We start from the raw sequence: 21,467 nt of genomic DNA on the forward strand, positions 1-21,467 counted from the left end.
GCACTTCCATTCTGCACAAGTCTTTTGTGAACCATAAACATGTTAAAATAGTATCAGAAAGAAAAGCTCTCTAATAAGCTATGAAATGTCTCTTCAAAGACTGCACCCTTCCTCCACTTAGCATGACACTCTCTGAATTAAACCACCTACTCTTTATACTCCCCCCCAACCAATTTCCAAATTCAACAAATGCATTGTCAGGGTAATTACTACGCCAATTTCTTCCACTAATTCAAGAGGTATTCTAAAGGTGGATAATCCCTGAACAATCCTTGTCAAGAAAATAGATCCCAAATCTCCTAGGAATCCCTTATCATATTCTTCAGCTCATGAGTCAGTTTTTCCATCCTATAGTGCCAGCCACTCTGCCTCTGTAGATGGAGTGTCCTTCCAATATCTAGTCACTGCACACTGATTGCCAATACCTAGAAGGCATTGAATCAGCTTACACATAAGATGTTCTTATGTTCTACTACCTCTTTATTATCCCTGTCTTCAAGGACAAGGTAACGCTAATCTGTTTTTAAGTATTCTAAGGATAAAATACAAATATCCTCTCCAGCCCCGTCATAAGAAGTGAACCATATGTAAAGTAGACACAGTGAAACTGGTTACCTGTAATGGGTGTTTGCTGATGATAGCAATGCAATATCCAATATACATGAGCACTATCAATGGGAACTATTCATCAACATTCACAGTGATTTTCTTTCGCCAGGTCAGGTTCTCAGGATTTCCTCAATGAATATGCATGAGATCTATTCGCATACAATGGAGGCAGTGCATGCAAATAGATCTCATGCATATTCATTGGGGTAATCCTGAAAACACAACAGGATTGTGGCCCTCGACAACAAAAGTTGGACAACACTGTTCTAAACACTGCTGGACCAGCAACTTTTCTGTTATTGATTAGCTAAGTGTAACCAGGGCTCTGCACTGTCTGCCCTGCAGGAGACAGGCCCCTCATGCCTTCAGGATTCTGAAGTTTTTCTGGACTAAGGCCTCCAGGATCTGGAATCAGGGTTCTGAGACTTTTACCAGCTACTGGAGTAAAGGAGCAGCCTAACGGTCAGTGCCATGGGCTGAGAACTGGGGAAACTAGTTCCCATTGTGGCTCTATGTGACCTTGGGCAACTCACTTAACCCTCCATTGTTCCAGGTACAAAAAAAAACTTAGAATATGAGGCTACTATGAACAGGGAAAATACTATACCTGTATGTAATGTGCCTTGGAAAAAGGCATGAGCTAAATGTTTGCTTATTACTAGCTTAACATGTGGATGTCTTGTGTCAAAAGAGACAGTTGCTACCTGAGCCCTGTGATTCTTGCAACCCATAATTTACCTGAAAACAGTCAGCACTCTACAAAATACAATATAATGATATTTACAAGAAAATAAACTATCATCTTAGCCATGAAGCAGACATTAATATACAAGCATTCAAAGTAGTTTCAAACAAAAGAAAACTCCATCCAGGAAGCACTAAGATAAAACTGCAGTTGCAATCCTAGACTCACATTCCTTTTTGGGCTGACTGGTCCCATATTCAGTTCATTCCCTTCTCCAAGCCACTGAATTAATTCTTTGCAGCTTGTCTCTGGTTAGTGGTAGAGATCTTTTTTCCTTTAGATGTTCCACTATGTCTGTCCTTACTCTCATGCAGGGTGTAGCTTTACTCTGCCCCCAGGGGAGCTTTTCTCTGCAGTGCTGGCAAATACCTTTCCTCATCATTCCTCCAGACCAGTCCAGATGCCTGGGTTTACACTCTCCTACCAGCAGATGGAGAGTGAGAACCATTAGTTTAATGATATTACACTGTAAAGGTCCTGTGCAGTCCTTAGCTAGCCAGTACTTCTAGATCTTCAGTGGATGGTAGGCATGTAGACCTGTGCAGTCTGTAATGGCCTGGAGGACTGTTAGGCTAAATGGAGCTGCTGGAAAGTGGTTGAGAGCCCAATAGCCAAGCATAGAGGGCTTGGAGCAGCTGTGCAGTGATACTGTGTCCCTCTCCCCTCACTTCTGCATCTGGTGGATTTTGGGCGTCTGTCATTTGCACCTTTTTTCTCTCTCCCCTTCTTAGGGTGGGGGGGGGGGAGGCAGGAGGTTTTCCATGGATGGCACAGTTTAAGAAAGTTGTCCAAAAAACTGAAAAGGCAGCCAAAGTTCTTAGAAAGTGAAGTTCAGCTTCAGCAACAGCTCTGACTGACTAGGAAAGATTTTGTAGCCCAGTAGGAGGTGAGTGATTAGAGGATCAGTTGAATCATGTCTAGAAGGTCAAGCACAGCAAGTGCTGTGCAGTCTGTGACAGCTGCTGCTCCACAATTAGCACTTCTGACTGGTGCTCTGGGTGCAAGGGGAAGCACTGGAGAGACAAAGGCATGGCTTTGGGGAATCACGTTACACTTTATAGCAGCAATGGAGCAGGTACCTGATGCAGTGGGACTTGCAGAGCTGCTATGTGAAATGTGGTACCTAACCTGATCATGCTGAAGAGCCAGTTTTGGAGGGAATGAATGCCATTTTATTAGTACTGGGCTCTGATTTGCACCAGAAGAACCTCCAGTTTTGAGCCCTATACATGCTTAGGGTGAGATGGCAACAGGATCTTCTGCTGGGCCTCTAGATCACATGGCAAGCATTAGGGTTTCACCTGAGTTTGTGCTACTAATGCACCAGGTTTTCTGATGTGCCATTCCCAGAGATGTCATCTGCTAATAAGAGAAAAACTTAGAGAACTGGAGGAAAACTGGAGGACAAGGAAATTCCAGTGGCGGAAGATGCTTCCGTGGTACAGGTTTTCTACAGAGATGAGCTGGCATCCTTGATAGCACAAGTCCTATCAGCTCTCAAGATCTCCAAGGCAGCATCTAAGGAGGATCCATTAGTAAAGGGATTCTGTAAGCCAGCTAAAACCTTTTGAGTCTACAGAACAATAAATGATACGATTACTGCAAAGTGAGATAATGTTGATGCTGATTTGAAGGTCAGCAGCTCCATGATCAAGTCGCTATACCTTCCTAAAATGGATGCCATTGTGTCTGCTATGACCAAGAAAACAACCACTTTGGTTGAAAGTGGTTCAGCTATTAAGGACACACAGGACTGGAAAATGGAAGCCCTGTTAAAGCAATCCTTCAGTAAATTCCCCCCTCTTTGGTGAAGAGTTGGAATAGTTGGCAAAAGCCTGGGAATAGTCAAACGTTCCAATAATCCCAGATGATAGGCTGAGAGGAGCAGAACATTCCCTTTCATCCAGGAAGTGGTCTTGGGAAGCCAGTAAGTATCATTCCAGGAAACCAGATCCTCAATGAAGTAGATCTCTGCCGAGATGGCAGCACTTGTGACTGGCAGAAGAGGAGGCTGGGATGGGCCTTTCAGTGGTGCAGGTGATGGCTGTCATTCACAGTGAGTATTGAGGGGAGTGTCCATTCTCCAGTTCAGCTGGTAGGCAAGTATTAGGGAGTGAGTGGCATAGCAACAGGTGTCCTTAACAGTACTCCCGCACTGATGGTGCAGTTAAGCTGCCTTATTTCAGGCGGCACTAACATGCCATGGCAAGGGCTGAGTCAGGTTGCAGGGCTCAGTCCAGGCTGGAGTTAAATGCCTTGAGTCAATGTAGATGACTGTATTCTATGCTGAGCTATAGTGCCCGAGGAGAGGATCAGGGAAGCAGTGTGGCTCAAGCTTGAGATTCCAGAGTCTGTGAAGACTATCAAGATAGGAGATAACCTTGAATTGTTTTCAGAAAATACTTGCTTTTGGTGTATGACCAGAGAGAAATAAAGAGACTTTACTAGTGCTGGACTAAAGCCTGTGAAGTAACAGGGATGCACATGTTCAACTTTCTGAAAAGAAATTTTATTTGGAGCCAGGTACTGGCATTTTTGAGTTTCCTGTTTGATATTCAGAAACAGAAGGTGTTTTTGATCAATGACAGGATTAAGAGGCTGCAGTCTCACATCCTGGGCTTGTTCAAGGCAGGTCAGCCCAGGTTACCTCCAAGTACAGGGGATCAATGGCCATGGCCTTGTACTTAGTTCTGTGAGCCAGAGCTAACATGCATCCATTAAAGAGGTCATCGGTCCACTCAGATTCAGAATTAGAAGGTGAGACATTCCCTTCAGGGGGAATTAAGTTCCAGTTTGTTGTGGTCATTGCAGGAGAAAAATCTGGCTGCTGGTGTGGAGGTTGAGGTTCTAGAGTAGATCTTAGTCACAACAAATGCAAGCTTGAAGGGTTAGGGATGGTCCATTGCCAGGGTGAAGTATCCCAGGATTGATAGAATGTGGTAGAGACAAAGTAGTTTCATCGTGGAGACAAAGGTTATTCATCTAGCTAGTGCTGCGGGTCTTTCTTCCACTGGTGCAGAACATAGCAGTGCAGGTCCTGTTAGACAAAGCTATGATAGAAGCCTATATTAACCACGAGGCAACACCAAAGGTAAACAGGTTTCAGAATCAGTTGAAGTAATTCTGCTATTGAGCTAGTCATAGAGGCACCTTGCAGCATTGTTGGTGACTCACATGGCCTGAGTAAAAAATGTGAAAGTTGAGAACGGCACCTGACAGCATTTGAAAGCATTGTGCAACACTGGAGGATACCAATGACCAGATTATACAGCCACAGGAAGGAGCGTTGCTCAGTCTGGGTGCCTTTGTTCAGCAATAGCCTTTGGGGGGGGATATTATATGTGTTCCCATTGTGATACTGTTAATAAGGTGATAAAAAAAAATAGGGAGCCACCCAGTGCTAGTAGGTTTTGGTGGCTCAAGGAAACCTAGGTATGCTGATCTCATCAGCCTAAAGGAAGGGGGTATGTTGCTGTTCTTCAGTGTGGGAACTTCTTTTCAGAGTCTCATTCAAATGCTGGACATGTCCCCATTCTGTCTTACAGTCTGGGTCTTGAGAGGACAAAATTAAGAAAGAGAGGTTATTCAACCCAAGTGATTTCTACCGTGTTGTAGGCTAGGAAGAAATATATTTCTTTCATATATGTCTGAGTATGGTGAATGTTTGAGACATGGTGTAGGGATTTTATTGTGCATCTCCTTGGTGTGTCTCTGTTGGATATCCTAGTCTTTTTACATGAAGGCTTTGAATTCACTCCAGGCTCAGGTGGTGGCCATTGCCTACTGTAGAGAACAGATTCAGGATCATTCCTTGTCTGCTCAGCCAGATTTCATGTGTGCTTTGAGAGCTGTGAAGGACCTTACGAGACTGGGAGACTGGGCGGCTAGATGGCAGATGACGTTTAATGTGAGCAAATGCAAGGTGATGCATGTGAGAAAAAAGAACCCGAATTATAGCTACGTCATTCAAGGTTCCACGTTAGGAGTTACGGACCAAGAAAGGGATCTGGGGTGTCATCGTCGATAATACACTGAAACCTTCTGCTCAGTGTGCTGCTGCGGCTCGGAAAGCAATAGAATGTTGGGTATTATTAGGAAAGGTATGGAAAACAGGTGTGAGGATGTTATAATGCCGTTATATCACTCCATGGTGTGACCGCACCTTGAGTATTGTGTTCAATTCTGGTCGGCGCATCTCAAGAAAGATATAGTGGAATTGGAAAAGGTGCAGCAAAGGGCGACTAAAATGATAGCGGGGATGGGACGATTTCCCTATGAAGAAAGACTAAGGAGGCTAGGGCTTTTCAGCTTGGAGAAGAGATGGCTGAGGGGAGACTTGATAGAGGTATATAAAATAATGAGTGGAGTGGAACAGGTGGATGTGAAGCGTCTGTTCACGCTTTCCAAAAATACTAGGACTAGGGGGCATGCGATGAAGCTACAGTGTAGTAAATTTAAAACAAATCGGAGAAAATGTTTCTTCACCCAAAGCGTAATTAAACTCTGGAATTCGTTGCCGGAGAACGTGGTGAAGGTAGTTAGCTTGGCAGAGTTTAAAAAGGGGTTAGACGGTTTCCTAAAGGACAAGTCCATAAACTGATACTAAATGGACTTGGGAAAAATCCACAATTCCAGGAATAACATGTATAGAATGTTTGTACGTTTGGGAAGCTTGTCAGGTGCCCTTGGCCTGGATTGGCTGCTGTCGAGGACAGGATGCTGGGTTCGATGGACCCTTGGTCTTTTCCCAGTGTGGTATTACTTACGTACTTATTTATTTTTATTTATTTAAAAAATATAAAAAGCATGCACAATATCAATTTATGTCCTCTTTGGCATCTGGTGGTGCCTCCTTGGAATTTGAACCTCCTAGGGAAGCTTCGATTAAGGATGTGACACTGAAGGTAGTATTTTGGTAACAATTTACTCAGCCAGGAGGATTTTAGAGCTGCAGGCCCTTTCATGTTGGGAAACTTTCCTGGTTATGCCAAATGTGTAAGTGGTAATTTGGTCTGTTCTTTCCTTTTTATTCAAGGTAATTTCACCATTTCATGTTTATCAGTCAGTCTAACTTCCAGTTTTTCAGAAGGTGAGGCAAGTTGAGGGCTTTGCTGGTCTAAATTGGTTGAATGTGTATAGGATCTTGTTGAGTATTTAATGGTGACCAAAATATTCCGCAAAGCAGCAGCTTCAAAGGTCATTGTGGCATGGTGGACCAAGGAGGCTATTTGGTTGTCTCCGCCCTTCTTTGTTCGGCATTATAAATTGAATGTTTGTGCAAAGGTAGATGTGAACTTTGGAGCCAAGGTGTTAGCAGGCTTCTTTGAGTCCCTCCCTAGTTACCTACTGCTTTGGTAAGTCGCATACATTTGGGCTGGTCTGGAGGTAAGATGAGAAATGTGAAATGAGGCCTTACCTGCTAATTTTCTTTCCTTAAGTCCCTCCAGATCAGTACAGAACCAGAACCCAAGTTTAGAAATATTTGCATCCTGCTCACTGAGTTTTCTACCAAACCTGAATAATTAGGCTTGGTTTCATTTTGCCTTGTCTTGTGTGGCTGTTGTGTTTCTTCTGTTTCTTGGTGGCTCACTTGCTGATTCAGTTCACAGTTGATCCAGTGTCCTCTAAGTGATAATTATGGGGCATACTTTTTCAGATGCTTTTTTGCAGAGATACTGGCTAGATGAGGACTGCACAGGACCCTTAGAGTGATGTCATCAAGCCAGTGGTTCTCGGTCTCCCATCTGCTGATAGGAGAGCATAAACCCATGCATCCAGGATGTGAAGGGACTCAAAGAAAATTAGAAGTGAAATTCATGGGTTCAAATTTAACACATAGTCTGATTCAGATCCTTGGTACGTTAATACAAGGTATTCAGGAAAACATTGTCCTGATAGAAGTTCCTCACCATGGACTGAAGGACAATGAAAATAGTCAGTAAAAAACATTTTTCCTATTCTCAGGAGGAGATCATTAGTTCATGAACTTTACCTTTCTCTGCTGGAAGTTCTCTGGGTAAATCAAACATATCACAATGCATGAGTTTACCTTAGGCTGGCTTTCCTTCCTGGACCGAGGCATGCCATATATGGTGAGGATTTCTTTTTGTAGGAGAGAGGTTGCTATCACTTCACCTTACCTCAGTGGATTTGGCAACAGTAAAGAGATGAAATGGCTCAGACAAGTAATCCTGGGTTTGTCCAGTTCCTTCTGGTAGCCAATGAGGAAAAGATTCTGATGCTGTAAAATATGTGGATCAATGTTGGGCCTTGATAGTTGGGTATTGGCCTTGTCGGTGAGGAGATTTGCACTGATGTACCTTTCACATATCCTAGTTATTCCTTCTCCAGTTATTTGGATTGAACTGTGAATGGCCTCAACAAATGTTAAATTGTAAGCCACAATGCGCCTGCTCATGTGGGTAAATGTGGGGTAGAAATGTACTAAAATAAATAAATAAATGAAGGTTACACACAAAGTCTTCAATAGTTCAAAAACAATAAGATAAAACACATCATCAAGTCCAAGTTTCCAAGTTTATTATTATCGTGATATACTGCTCTTTAGTAGCCTTTCAAAGCTGTTTATAAATGGACCTCATATTTGTGCAGGGCACAGGTCAGTGTTTGCACAAATTTTAGCAAATTTATATATGGCGATGATTACATTTTTCAATCTCTTATAGGCTCATTTTTGAAAGAGAAAAATATCTAAAAAGTGGCATAAAGCAGCATTTGGACATTTTTCTTACCAAAGTGTCCAAATTGGTATTTTGAAAACCCATTTTCCAGATGTTTTTACATACTGTTCCTCTGCAGTGCATCCAAATCTCAAGGGGGCATGTTGGGGGTGTCTTAAGGGCAGGATTTGTGCATTCCTAAGCCTTGGATATTTTTCAGCCATAAATGAAAACCTCTAGGACTAAAACGAAGATGTTTTGAGCTAGACCTGTTTTAATAACGACTAAATCACAAAAACGTACCCTACATGACCACTGAAGGGCTAAAGGAATAACTTCCCCCCCCCCCCCCCCCCCCCCCCCCCCCCCCCCCCCAAAGATATAAAAGAAACAGTACGTGCCTGCCTCTATATAGAACACAGAGCAGTCCAGGAGTCCAGAAAATTCTTTATTGAAGGAGACCCTACAATGGCTACATCAGGGGTTGGACAAAACACTAACCAGGGTGAAAGCTATGCCTACCTCAGCTGACAAATATATGTCCACGTTACAAACACAAATTATTGGAAAACAGAATAGCAGTTGGAGGCAGGGTCACTTTCAATAAAGAATTTTCTGGACTCCTGGTCTGCTCCGTGTTCTAATTCCTGCTGTGGACCTGTAAAAACCTCTTTTTTCATTCCTGCCTCTATGACAGCCTCAGATGTTATAGCCAGTCCTATTAGAGCAGCAGGTAGATCCCTGGAGTAGCCTAGTGGTAATTGAAAGGGAACCCAGTCTCATAATCCACTCTAACTGATACACTTGTGGTGGAAAGTGTGATCCCTCCAAAGCCAACCAAAAATCTACTGTTCCCACATATAGGTGTCACCTGAAGCTATAAGGGCTATTGTAGTGGTGTACAGTTGGATACAATAGGTTTTTGGTGGATTTTGGACGGCTCACTATACAATATAAGGGAGCAATGGTGAGATGTATACCTGGGAGCTTTTATGTGAAGTCCATTGCAGTGCCCCGTAGGGTGCCCCACTATTCTGCTGAGATGTTTGTGTGGCCAGTCTACATCCCAATGGCTCCTTCTACATCCCAATGGCTGGAGTTTGTGCATTTTTCACTTGGACTTATTTTTTTTAATGAACCAAAAAGATAAATGCACAGAGAGTGAAAACATCTACCAAATAGCCATTTTCAAAAATATATATATATACATTTTGCTGTTTCGAAAATCTCTATATTTGCTATTTGGATTTTGGAATGTGGAGCAAAACATCCAAAGTCGGACTTAGATGTCATATCGAAAATGCCCTTTTTAGTGTCCTTATTGACCTTTGTATCAGTCTAGTAGCTTAAACAGTATAAAAGTTCTGTTGGACCACTTCTATTCGGTCTGTGTGACTTATAGTTTTCCTTTATAACTTGTAAAATCACTGGACATAAAAGTCCAATTTCCTTACTTTGCTATCTATAATAGATAAAACTTTAGTTCTTAGCTATCTTGAAATATGCATATTATAGTTTACAAAAAGACCTCTCTTCATATACCTTCGTGTTACTTTACAGTGCAGATACCTTCTTGTCAACCTGCAATTTCTTTTCTTTCTGTGCAGTTTTCTCAAACTCTTCCATCTGATTCTGTTAAAGAACCACAATGAGTTGGAACAAAAGCTATACAATACCAGAAGATGAACATAATTTCAATTAGCACAGATATAATAAATCCAGTTTATACAAATTAGAGATTACATTGGATTGTAATTTAACAATGGAAACACAAGTTAATTCATTGGCGAAAGGCTGCTTTTGAATTATACATAAACTGAGGAGGATATGAAAATATTTCCAACAAGACAAGTTTTAGACTAGTTGTACAATCATTGATATTGTCCAAACTGAATATTAGAAATTATTAGGAAAAGAATGCAGAATAAAACAAAGAATATCATATTGCCTCAATATTGTTCCATGATGCAACCACATCTTGAGTACTGTGTGCAACTCTAATCACCACTTCTCAAAAAAAGATATAATGGAATTAGAAAATGTACAGAGAAGAGTGATCAAAAATGATTAAGGGAATGGAATGACTCTCATATGAGGAAAAGCTTAAAGAGGTTAAGGCTCTTGAGTTTGGAGAAGAGATGGGTGATAGGCAGTGGCGTACCAAGGGGGGGGCAGTGGGGGCGGTCTGCCCCGGGTGCATGCCGCTGTGGGGGGGGGGGGGGTGCCGCGCATCTGTCGGCAACGCTCGTTCCCTGCTCCCTCTGCCCCGGAATGGGTTACTTCCTTTCCAGGGCAGAGGGAGCAGGGAACGAGTGAAGTCGACAGGCGCACGGCACCCCCCCAGCAGGTAAAGATGCACCCTCGGGGGGTGGGGGGTGTCGTTTCGCCCTGGGGGGGGGTGCCGTGCATCTGTCAGCAACGCTTGTTCCCTGCTCCCTCTGCCCCGGAACAGGAAGTAACCCGTTCCAGGGCAGAGGGAGCAGGGAACGAGTGTTGCCGACAGACGCGCGGCACCCCCCCCCCCCCCCCAGCAGGTAAAGATGCACCTGGGGTGGGGTGTCCTTTCTTTCGGTGGGGGGGGGGGCGCTGCACCTGGGGGGGTGCTGCACCCGGGTGGGCGCATCGGCGATCCGCCCCAGGTGTCAGCCACCCTAGGAACGCCACTGCTGATAGGAGATATGATGGAGGTCTACAAAATCCTGAATGAAGTGGAATGGGTGAACATGAATCAATTGTTTACACTTTCAAAAAAAATACAAAGACTAGGGGAAATACATTTAAACAAATAGGAGAAATATTTTTTCAATCAGCATACATTTAAGTTCTGGGACTTGTTACCAGAGAATGTGGTAAAAAGGCAGTTAATGTAGCTGTTCTTAGAAAAAGGTAAATGGGACTTGATATACTGCCTTTCTATGGTTTTTGCAACTACACAAAGATGGCCGCCGCAGGGTGGGACGGGTTCTCGTTGGCTCCCGGGGCTCCCCAAGTTTCCCGCGGTTGTTTGGCCACGGACCGGCATGGCATCACTGGTCCTGCATCTCTCTTGGCCAGGGGTGTAGTGGGGAGCCTGTTCGGCTGCGTCTGGCTGCTCGTGTCGGTGGGTTGCTTCCGTTTCCGTACGCCTGTCGCTGTGGCCGCCCGCTCGGGCCATGCGTGCGGTGTGCGTCTGCCTGGACGTCTCGGCTTGCCTTGCCGGTTCCGGTTGATTTGGGGAGGCGGTCTCTGCTCCGGGAGATTTCATGTCCTTGTTCCTGGCGGTGTCATTGCCGGGCCTGTTGGCATCCTGGGCCCGCTTTCTGTCTTTCTTCGAGAGTGATCTGCAGTGCGCCATTGATCGTGGCGGTTGGGCAGTTGGGCCTTTCAGAGCTGCGACGCCTGGTTGCTGAAGCCACCATCTGGGGAGCTGGTGTTGATCAGATGAGGAGCAGCTTTTGCCTCTTTCTGCATCCTGCTATTTTGACTTGGCTGGTTCGGCAGCTTTCATCTTCTCCTGCCTTGCACTATGAGACCAACCCTTCTCAATGTCGGAGTCTGCACTGGCAACCCAGAGACTCAGCCTACTCAACAGCTTCAACACCTCGCTGAAGTCCTTCCTAATGTCATCTTTGCGGACCATTTTTAAACACTTTTCACCTGTAACCTACTTGCCTAATTTTCTACTTCTTTGATTCTATCTATTTGATTTGTTTTATTGTAACTGTAACATCTCTGATTTAGCAATAGCCTATCAGTGCATTGTAAGCCACTTTGCGCCTGCAAAACTGTGGGAAAAAAGTGGGGTATAAATGTACAAAAATAAATAAATACATTCAAGGCAGTTTACATAGAGGGGTATAATCGAAACGGACACCCAAGTTTTGCTGAGGATGTCCTCGCAAAACATCCCGATGGAGGGACGGGGAAACCCGTATTATCGAAACAAGATGAACATCCATCTTTCGTTTTGATAATACAGTCGGGGACGCCCAAATCCTGAAATGATGGTCGTCCCTAGACTTGGTCGTTTCTGATTTTCAGCGATAATGGAAACCAAGAACGCCCATCTCAGAAACAACCAAATGCAAGCCCTTTGGTCATGGGAGGAGCCAGCATTCGTAGTGCACTGGTCCCCCTGACATGCCAGGACACCAACCGGGCACCCTAGGGAGCACTGGAGTAGACTTCACAAATTGCTTCCAGGTTCATAGATTCCTTACCTTGGGTGCTGAGCCCCCCAAACCCCCCCCCCCAAAACCCACTACCCACAACTGTACACCACTACCATAGCCCTAAGGGGTGAAGGGGGCACCTACATGTGGGTACAGTGGGGTTTGGAGGGCTCACATTTACCACCACAAGTGTAACAGGTGTGGGGGGGCCTGGGTCCGCCTGCCTGAAGTGCACTGCACCCACTAAAACTGCTCCAGGGACTGCATACTGCTGTGATGGACCTGAGTATGACATTTGAGACTGGCATAGAGCTGCAAAAAATATTTTGAAATATTTTTTTTTGAGGGTGGTAGGGGGTTAGTGACCACTGGGGGAGTAAGGGGAGGTCATCCCCTATTCTCTCCAGTGGTCATCTGGTCAGTTCGGGCACCTTTTTGTGCCTTGGTTGTAAAAAAAAAACAGGACCAGGTAAAGTCGTCCAAGTGCTTGTCAGGGATACCCTTTTTTTTCCATTATGGGTCGAGGACGTCCATGTGTTAGGCACGGCCAAGTCCCGCCTTCACTACGCCTCCAACACGCCCTGTAAACTTTGGTCGTCCCTGCGACGGAAAGCAGTTGGGGACGCCCAAAATCGGCTTTCGATTATACCGATTTGGGCAACCCTGTGAGAAGGACACCCATCTTCCGATTTGTGTCGATAGATGGGCGTCCTTCTCTTTCGAAAATTAGCCTGATAGTGTATACAGGTGCTTATTTGTACCTGGGGCAATGGAGGGTTAAGTGACTTGCCCAGTTCCACAGGATCAAAGTCTGCTGCACTAACCACTAGGCTACTCCTCCACTCCAAATCTAAATCCATAAACCTTTGTTAAGATATACTCAGGGAAAGTCACTGCCTCTCTTTGGGGTGAGTAGCATGGAATATTGCTACTTTTTTGGGATTTTGTCAGGTAACAGGGCTAGATGTACCAATGGTGTGACCCAGTATGGCATTTCTTATGTACTTAAACTGGGTGGCACTTGGTTGTACTTCACTGCCTCCAGTTCTCCTCTTGTTGGCCTGTAACACTGTGGCTGACTGGGTGGACCTGAGTCCAAGGTGGAATGACAGTGATCTTCCCAGGCCCATTTATGGCAATGCCTCTGCTTGGCGCATGGCCCCAGAAAAATACAAGAATATGTTTTCTTTTCCTCAGGTGAGTCCCCCCTAGCCTCTGCACAGATTGCCTCATTTGAAGGAAGATCAAGTCAAACAGCAAGCCAACTTGGGAATGTCCTGGAAAGCGTCTCATCCTTGCTAACTGTTGGTGCTGATGTTCCTCCATTTTCTATAGAACCCAGTAGTGGGATAATCCTTGCTAGGAAACAACAAGACTTCTTAATTAAATTCTTTCCTAAGGAAGTGGGAGAGTTTGAGGGGAAACTTTCCTGCAGGTAAGTCTGGATTAAAAAAACAAAACAAATTTGAGATATCATAGTATTAATCAAATCGCATTTGATTGATTGGAATTTATTAACAGCCTTTATGAAGAGATTCGCTCAAGGTGGTGTACAGCAGGTACAGTTTAACATTTTGTTAACAGCATAACAATAGGAAATGACCCAATCATAGGCGCCCCGTATAAGAGGCTTGGGGAGGCTAAGCCTCCCCAGCCCGCCACTGCCCCGCCCCCCGCCGCCGCCCGCCGTACCTTTAAATATTACAGTTTTGCTGGAGTCGCGGGCAGCCGGCATTGAAGACATCGGCAGACTTACGCCGGTTCCAGCAACCTTCCCTCTTCCATCGTTGCAAGTCGGATGATGGCTCCGCCCTCTTCTGACGTATTTCCTGTATCTACGAGGGCGGAGCCATTATCCGACTTGCAACGAGGGAAGAGGGAAGGTTGCTGGAACCGGCGTAAGCCTGCCGATGTCTTCAATGCCGGCTGCCCGCGACTCCAGCAAAACTGTAATATTTAAAGGTACGGCGGGGGGGGGGGGGGCAGGAAGGAAACAGGGCAGACGGGAGAGGAGGGTTGCTGCACATGGTGGAAGAAGGGGAGAGGAGGGTTGCTGGATGGAGGGAAGAGGAGGGTTGCTGGACATGGTGGAAGAAGGGGAGAGGAGGGTTGCTGGATGGAGGGAAGGGGAGAGGAGTGTTGCTGGACATGGTGGAAGAAGGGGAGAGGAGAGGGCAGGGGAGAGGAGGTTTGCTGGATGGAGGGAAGGGGAGAGGAGGGTTGCTGGACATGGTGGAAGAAGGGGAGAGGAGGGTTGCTGGATGGAGGGAAGGGGAGAGGAGGGTTGCTGGACATGGTGGAAGAAGGGGAGAGGAGGGTTGCTGGATGGAGGGAAGGGGAGAGGAGGGTTGTTGGACATGGTGGAAGAAGGGGAGAGGAGGGTTGCTGGATATGGTGGAAGAAGGGGAGAGGAGGGTTGCTGGATGGAGGGAAGGGGAGAGGAGGGTTGCTGGACATGGTGGAAGAAGGTGAGAGGAGAGGGCAGGGGAGAGGAGGGTTGCTGGATGGAGGGAAGGGGAGAGGAGGGTTGCTGGACATGGTGGAAGAAGGGGAGAGGAGAGGGCAGGGGAGAGGAGGGTTGCTGGATGGAGGGAAGGGGAGAGGAGGTTTGCTGGACATGGTGGAAGAAGGGGAGAGGGCAGGGGAGAGGGGAGTTGCTGGACATGGGTGGATGGAGAGGAGGGTAGGGGGGAGAGGAGGGTTGCTGGATGGAGGGAAGGGGAGAGGAGGGTTGCTGGAAATGGTGGAAGAAGGGGAGAGGAGAGGGCAGGGGAGAGGAGGGTTGCTGGATGGAGGGAAGGGGAGGGTTGCTGGACATGGTGGAAGAAGGGGAGAGGAGAGGGCAGGGGAGAGGAGGGTTGCTGGATGGAGGGAAGGGGAGATGAGGTTTGCTGGACATGGTGGAAGAAGGGGAGAGGGCAGGGGAGAGGAGAGTTGCTCCGCCCTCTTCTGACGTATTTCCTGTATCTACGAGGGCGGAGCCATTATCCGACTTGCAACGAGGGAAGAGGGAAGGTTGCTGGAACTGGCGTAAGCCTGCCGATGTCTTCAATGCCGGCTGCCAGCAAGGTACGGCGGGGGGGGGGGGGCAGGAAGGAAACAGGGCAGACGGGAGAGGAGGGTTGCTGCACATGGTGGAAGAAGGGGAGAGGAGGGTTGCTGGATGGAGGGAAGAGGAGGGTTGCTGGACATGGTGGAAGAAGGGGAGAGGAGAGGGCAGGGGAGAGGAGGGTTGCTGGATGGAGGGAAGGGGAGAGGAGTGTTACTGGACATGGTGGAAGAAGGGGAGAGGAGGGTTGCTGGATATGGTGGAAGAAGGGGAGAGGAGGGTTGCTGGACATGGTGGAAGAAGGGGAGAGGAGGGTTGATGGAGGGAAGGGGAGAGGAGGGTTGCTGGTGGAAGAAGGGGAGAGGAGAGGGCAGGGGAGAGGAGGGTTGCTGGATGGAGGGAAGGGGAGAGGAGGGGGTTGCTGGACATGGTGGAAGAAGGGGAGAGGAGGGTTGCTGGACATGGTGGAAGAAGGGGAGAGGAGGGTTGCTGGATGGAGGGAAGGGGAGAGGAGGGTTGTTGGACATGGTGGAAGAAGGGGAGAGGAGGGTTGCTGGACATGGTGGAAGAAGGGGAGAGGAGGGTTGCTGGATGGAGGGAAGGGGAGAGGAGGGTTGCTGGTGGAAGAAGGGGAGAGGAGAGGGCAGGGGAGAGGAGGGTTGCTGGATGGAGGGAAGGGGAGAGGAGGGGGTTGCTGGACATGGTGGAAGAAGGGGAGAGGAGAGGGCAGGGGAGAGGAGGGTTGCTGGATGGAGGGAAGGGGAGAGGAGGTTTGCTGGACATGGTGGAAGAAGGGGAGAGGGCAGGGGAGAGGAGAGTTGCTGGACATGGGTGGATGGAGGAGAGGGTAGGGGGGAGAGGAGGGTTGCTGGACATGGAGGGGGAGGGAGGAGTGAGGAAGGAGATGAGATAACAGAAAAGGAAGAGAGTAGAAAAACTGCACATGGATGAAGAAAATAGGCAAAAGCTGGATCCACTGGACAGTCAAGTTTGCGGAGGACCCAGCTTTTACTTACAGATGTAAGACAAGAAATGAAGAAGAAAGGCGGAAAGTAAACAAATAAATGGAAAGGAAGTCCTGGAAACGGAGTTAAGAGGACAGATAGCAGCAGAATCGGATACTGGGCCAGCACAATCAGAAAAACAAAGTCACCAGACAACAAAGGTAGAAAAGATCATTTTATTTTCATTATAGTGTTTGGAATATGTCCACTTTGAGAATTAAACATTAAAAGTTTATTTACTTATTTATGACATTTTATCCCACATTAAACATGAATTAGGATGTTTTGTGACTCTACATGAGAATTGTGATATTTTCCAAACTGAATATGTGAACACCTGCATTTAGAAACCAGAATCACAAGTGCACATATTAGGGTTTAACACCTTGTAGTAAAAGAGCCCCTAAATGCCTTAACCAGATAGACCAAACTTAGGGGCCTTTTTACTAAGCCTCAGTAAAAAGTGGCCTGCGGTAGTATGGGCACATGTTTTTGGCGTGCGCTGGGCCATTTTCTACCATGGCTGTGGAAAAAAGGCTTTTTTCAATGGGGGCAGTAAATGGCCGTGTGCTACAATTAAAAGTAGTGCGCAGCTATTTGCTGCCTGAGTCCTTACCGCCACCCATAAACCTAGCGCTAAGGACTCACACTCTACTCACGTGGTAATCATGCAGTGCATACCAATGTGGCCGTGCTGCCGATTACCTCCGGGAATGCCCCCACGGTAGAAAATAGAAAAATATCTGCGGTAGTGCCGATTTGGCATGCGCTACCCGCATGTTAGCCTTACTGCTGCTTTGTAAAAAGGCCCCTTAATTTACTAATATTTCTGTTATATAAATGATTTACTATGCTGTTTTGACAGGTATATTTCTGATACTGTATCATGTCATTGCTATTGCCTACCTCCCACTTTACTTCTAATACAAGCATTAGTTCTATGTCAGTTAGATTACTGTAACTCTTTGTATGTGGGTTGTAATTCTTCTGAGAAAGTTGCAGCACTGCAGAACACGACAGTTAGACTGGTTTGTTCCATGGGAAAGTATGAACATGCAACTCCTCTGCTGATTAAAGCTCACTGGTTGCCTATTTACTGTATGCCAGTATCATATTCAAGCTCTGTACTTTGCTATTTAAGATACTTCATGGGTTAGCACTGTATTTTATGTGTTCTCTTATTAACCGTCCCACTATAGAAATACTATCAAAATTACGAGATCCTTTGGTATTACATTTTCCTTCTGCTAAAGGTGCTCATTATTTGAGTATTTTTAAATCATCTTTCATATACAGTGGTGGAAATAAGTATTTGCTCCCTTGCTGATTTTGTAAGTTTGCCCACTGACAAAGACATGAGCAGCCCATAATTGAAGGGTAGGTTATTGGTAACAGTGAGAGATAGCACATCACAAATTAAATCCGGAAAATCACATTGTGGAAAGTATATGAATTTATTTGCATTCTGCAGAGGGAAATAAGTATTTAATCCCTCTGGCAAACAAGACCTAATACTTGGTGGCAAAACCCTTGTTGGCAAGCACAGCGGTCAGACGTCTTCTGTAGTTGATGATGAGGTTTGCACACATGTCAGGAGGAATTTGGTCCACTCCTCTTTGCAGATCATCTCTAAATCATTAAGAGTTCTGGGCTGTCGCTTGGCAACTCGCAGCTTCAGCTCCCTCCATAAGTTTTCAATGGGATTAAGGTCTGGTGACTGGCTAGGCCACTCCATGACCCTAATGTGCTTCTTCCTGAGCCACTCCTTTGTTGCCTTGGCTGTATGTTTTGGGTCATTGTCGTGCTGGAAGACCCAGCCACGACCCATTTTTAAGGCCCTGGCGGAGGGAAGGAGGTTGTCACTCAGAATTGTACGGTACATGGCCCCATCCATTCTCCCATTGATGCGGTGAAGTAGTCCTGTGCCCTTAGCAGAGAAACACCCCCAAAACATAACATTTCCACCTCCATGCTTGACAGTGGGGACGGTGTTCTTTGGGTCATAGGCAGCATTTCTCTTCCTCCAAACACGGCGAGTTGAGTTCATGCCAAAGAGCTCAATTTTTGTCTCATCTGACCACAGCACCTTCTCCCAATCACTCTCGGCATCATCCAGGTGTTCACTGGCAAACTTCAGACGGGCCGTCACATGTGCCTTCCGGAGCAGGGGGACCTTGCGGGCACTGCAGGATTGCAATCCGTTATGTCGTAATGTGTTACCAATGGTTTTCGTGGTGACAGTGGTCCCAGCTGCCTTGAGATCATTGACAAGTTCCCCCCTTGTAGTTGTAGGCTGATTTCTAACCTTCCTCATGATCAAGGATACCCCACGAGGTGAGATTTTGCGTGGAGCCCCAGATCTTTGTCGATTGACAGTCATTTTGTACTTCTTCCATTTTCTTACTATGGCACCAACAGTTGTCTCCTTCTCGCCCAGCGTCTTACTGATGGTTTTGTAGCCCATTCCAGCCTTGTGCAGGTGTATGATCTTGTCCCTGACATCCTTAGACAGCTCCTTGCTCTTGGCCATTTTGTAGAGGTTAGAGTCTGACTGATTCACTGAGTCTGTGGACAGGTGTCTTTCATACAGGTGACCATTGCCGACAGCTGTCTGTCATGCAGGTAACGAGTTGATTTGGAGCATCTACCTGGTCTGTAGGGGCCAGATCTCTTACTGGTTGGTGGGGGATCAAATACTTATTTCCCTCTGCAGAATGCAAATAAATTCATATACTTTCCACAATGTGATTTTCCGGATTTAATTTGTGATGTGCTATCTCTCACTGTTACCAATAACCTACCCTTCAATTATGGGCTGCTCATGTCTTTGTCAGTGGGCAAACTTACAAAATCAGCAAGGGATCAAATACTTATTTCCACCACTGTATCTGGCTGCCACTTTTTGGAATTGTCTTCCAAGGAAACTTAGATATCAGCCTGTTTACTTGAATTTTAGGAAGCATTGGAAAACATGGCTTTTTCAAAACTATTTGAATTAAGCTTTTAGGGTCTGCGGTTTTACTTAATATGTAAAGTTCATTGGGATATTCCCAGTTCTTTTTTCTTTTGTAATCCATGTTGAGCTGCCCAGGTTTTGCAGAATATAAACATTTATGTCATATCATGTCACCTCATTTTACTTTTTGCTTGCATTTGGCCATTTTACTATTGTTATTCTGTTAACTCAATGTGATTTGTTTATATCAAGTTATACCTGTTTTACACTGTCTTGGGTGAAGTTCTTCATAGAGGCAGTTAATAAATCCTAATAAATAAGTAATGTTTTGATGCCATAATACTGAGCAGAAAGTTGCATTTTCACAACAAACCTTTTTGCTAGCACCACTGATCTCTTTGGCAAATTTGTCTGTACTCATAGATCTGTGTTCAGTATTATTAGGCCTGCACTGTGGTCCGCTGTTCTATTGGATATTTGTTTCATAAATAATTATACAGTTCAGAGAGAAATTTAAATTGTGGCTTTTAGCACAGGCCATTCCATGATTTTGATGATTCTGTCTTCATTTTCTCTTGAGTAAGAAGATTATAGGGTTCTTTTACTAAGGCGTGCTAGCAAATTTAGCACACACTAACAATTAACACGTGCTAAATGATAAGACACTCATTATATTTCTGTGGATGCCTTATCATTTAGTGCATGCTAAATCTATCAGCGTGCCTTAGTAAAAAGACCCCTATATTTGTTGATTTTAGAGATGGGAGTAGGAATGTTTGGAAGGTTAAATTATAAGTTGTTGAGAGTTTATTACTATGATTTTATATTGATTGTATTTAATGTTTGTTATAATTGTTAATTTTCATTGTTGTATAACCTGCCCTGGGTTTTCCAAAACAAAATGGGAAGAGATCAAATGCGACAGATGTGATAATATACATTTGATAACCTGATTTGTTGTTTTATCAGCATCGCAAACTTGTTGGGGGATCAGCTATATCCAGAGCTAAAAGTGAAAGGGAAAAGCCTTTTGCCATACTGCCATTTTGAGTTGGAAGACTCAGACTATATCACTGAGAACAGACGCAACCCTGAGCTGCGAGGGCCCCAGGGGGAACCACCACGGACACCTCTGGATCCTAATACAAGAGTAATTGAGTTTTCAAATGTTGGTATCCATACCAAGACCATCAGGTGAGTTCAGAGGATGTTCATTAAATACTGCTATTTTTGGAGTTTGTAGAATAATTTACCAGAAATATTTAATTTAAACAGAATACTTTCAGTTGACAAAAATAAAGCATTTATTTGATCATTTTCTCAATCAATCCTTGATTGAGTGTTCCTTGTAAGAGTCTCTGAAATTGTTCTTACAACATTGTTTTTTATTCAGAAAGTAACCTAGCAACATAGTACATGATGGCAGATAAAAACCTGCATAGTCCAACTAGTCTGCCCAGCAAGGCAGCTAGAGCCACATTACTATTATAGATGCAGTACAATCACATTCTTTATGATCCAGAAGAGATCCGGGAAATTATAGACCGGTGAGTCTGACGTCGGTGCAGGGCAAAATGGTAGAGACTATTATTAAGAACAAAATTACAGAGCATATTCAAAAGCATGGATCAATGAGACAAAGTCAACATGGATTTAGTGAAGGGAAATCTTGCCTCACCAATCTACTACATTTCTTTGAAGGGGTGAACAAACATGTGGATAAAGGTGAGCCAGTAAGCCGTTTGACAATGTACCTCATGAAAGACTCCAGAGGAAATTGGAGAGTCATGGGATAGGAGGTAGTGTTCTATTGTGGATTAAAAACTGGTTAAAAGATAGAAAACAGAGAGTAGGGTTAAATGGTCAGTATTCTCAATGGAGAAGGGTAGTTAGTGGGGTTCCCCAGGGGTCTGTGCTGGGACCGCTGCTTTTTAACATATTTATAAATGACCTAGAAATGGGAGTAACTAGTGAGGTAATTAAATTTGCTGATGACACAAAGTTATTCAAAGTCATTAAATCGCGGGAGGATTGTGAAAAATTACAAGAGGACCTTACGAGACTGGGAGACTGGACGTCTAAATGGCAGATGACGGTTAATGTGAGCAAGTGCAAAGTGATGCATGTGGGAAAGAGGAACCCGAATTATAGCTACGTCATGCAAGGTTCCAAGTTAGGAGTCACGGACCAAGAAAGGGATCTAGGTGTCATCGTTGATGATACGTTGAAACCTTCTGCTCAATGTGCTGCTGCGGCTAAGAAAGCAAATAGAA

General features: G+C 45.2%; 1 protein-coding gene across 1 annotated transcript in view; it reads left to right on the forward strand.

Moving 5' to 3' along the window:
* The window catches only part of HYDIN (HYDIN axonemal central pair apparatus protein), a 2,443,906-nt gene that overhangs the window by 2,116,450 nt on the left and 305,989 nt on the right, over positions 1-21,467 (forward strand). The window contains exons 92-93 of the mRNA XM_030205004.1: positions 13,383-13,620; positions 20,164-20,388. Coding sequence (XP_030060864.1) covers positions 13,383-13,620; positions 20,164-20,388 — 463 coding nt within the window. The remainder of the gene's footprint in view (positions 1-13,382; positions 13,621-20,163; positions 20,389-21,467) is intronic.

The sequence above is a fragment of the Microcaecilia unicolor genome, chromosome 5 (assembly GCF_901765095.1).
Source record: "Microcaecilia unicolor chromosome 5, aMicUni1.1, whole genome shotgun sequence".
Classification (NCBI taxonomy): Eukaryota; Metazoa; Chordata; class Amphibia; order Gymnophiona; family Siphonopidae; genus Microcaecilia; species Microcaecilia unicolor.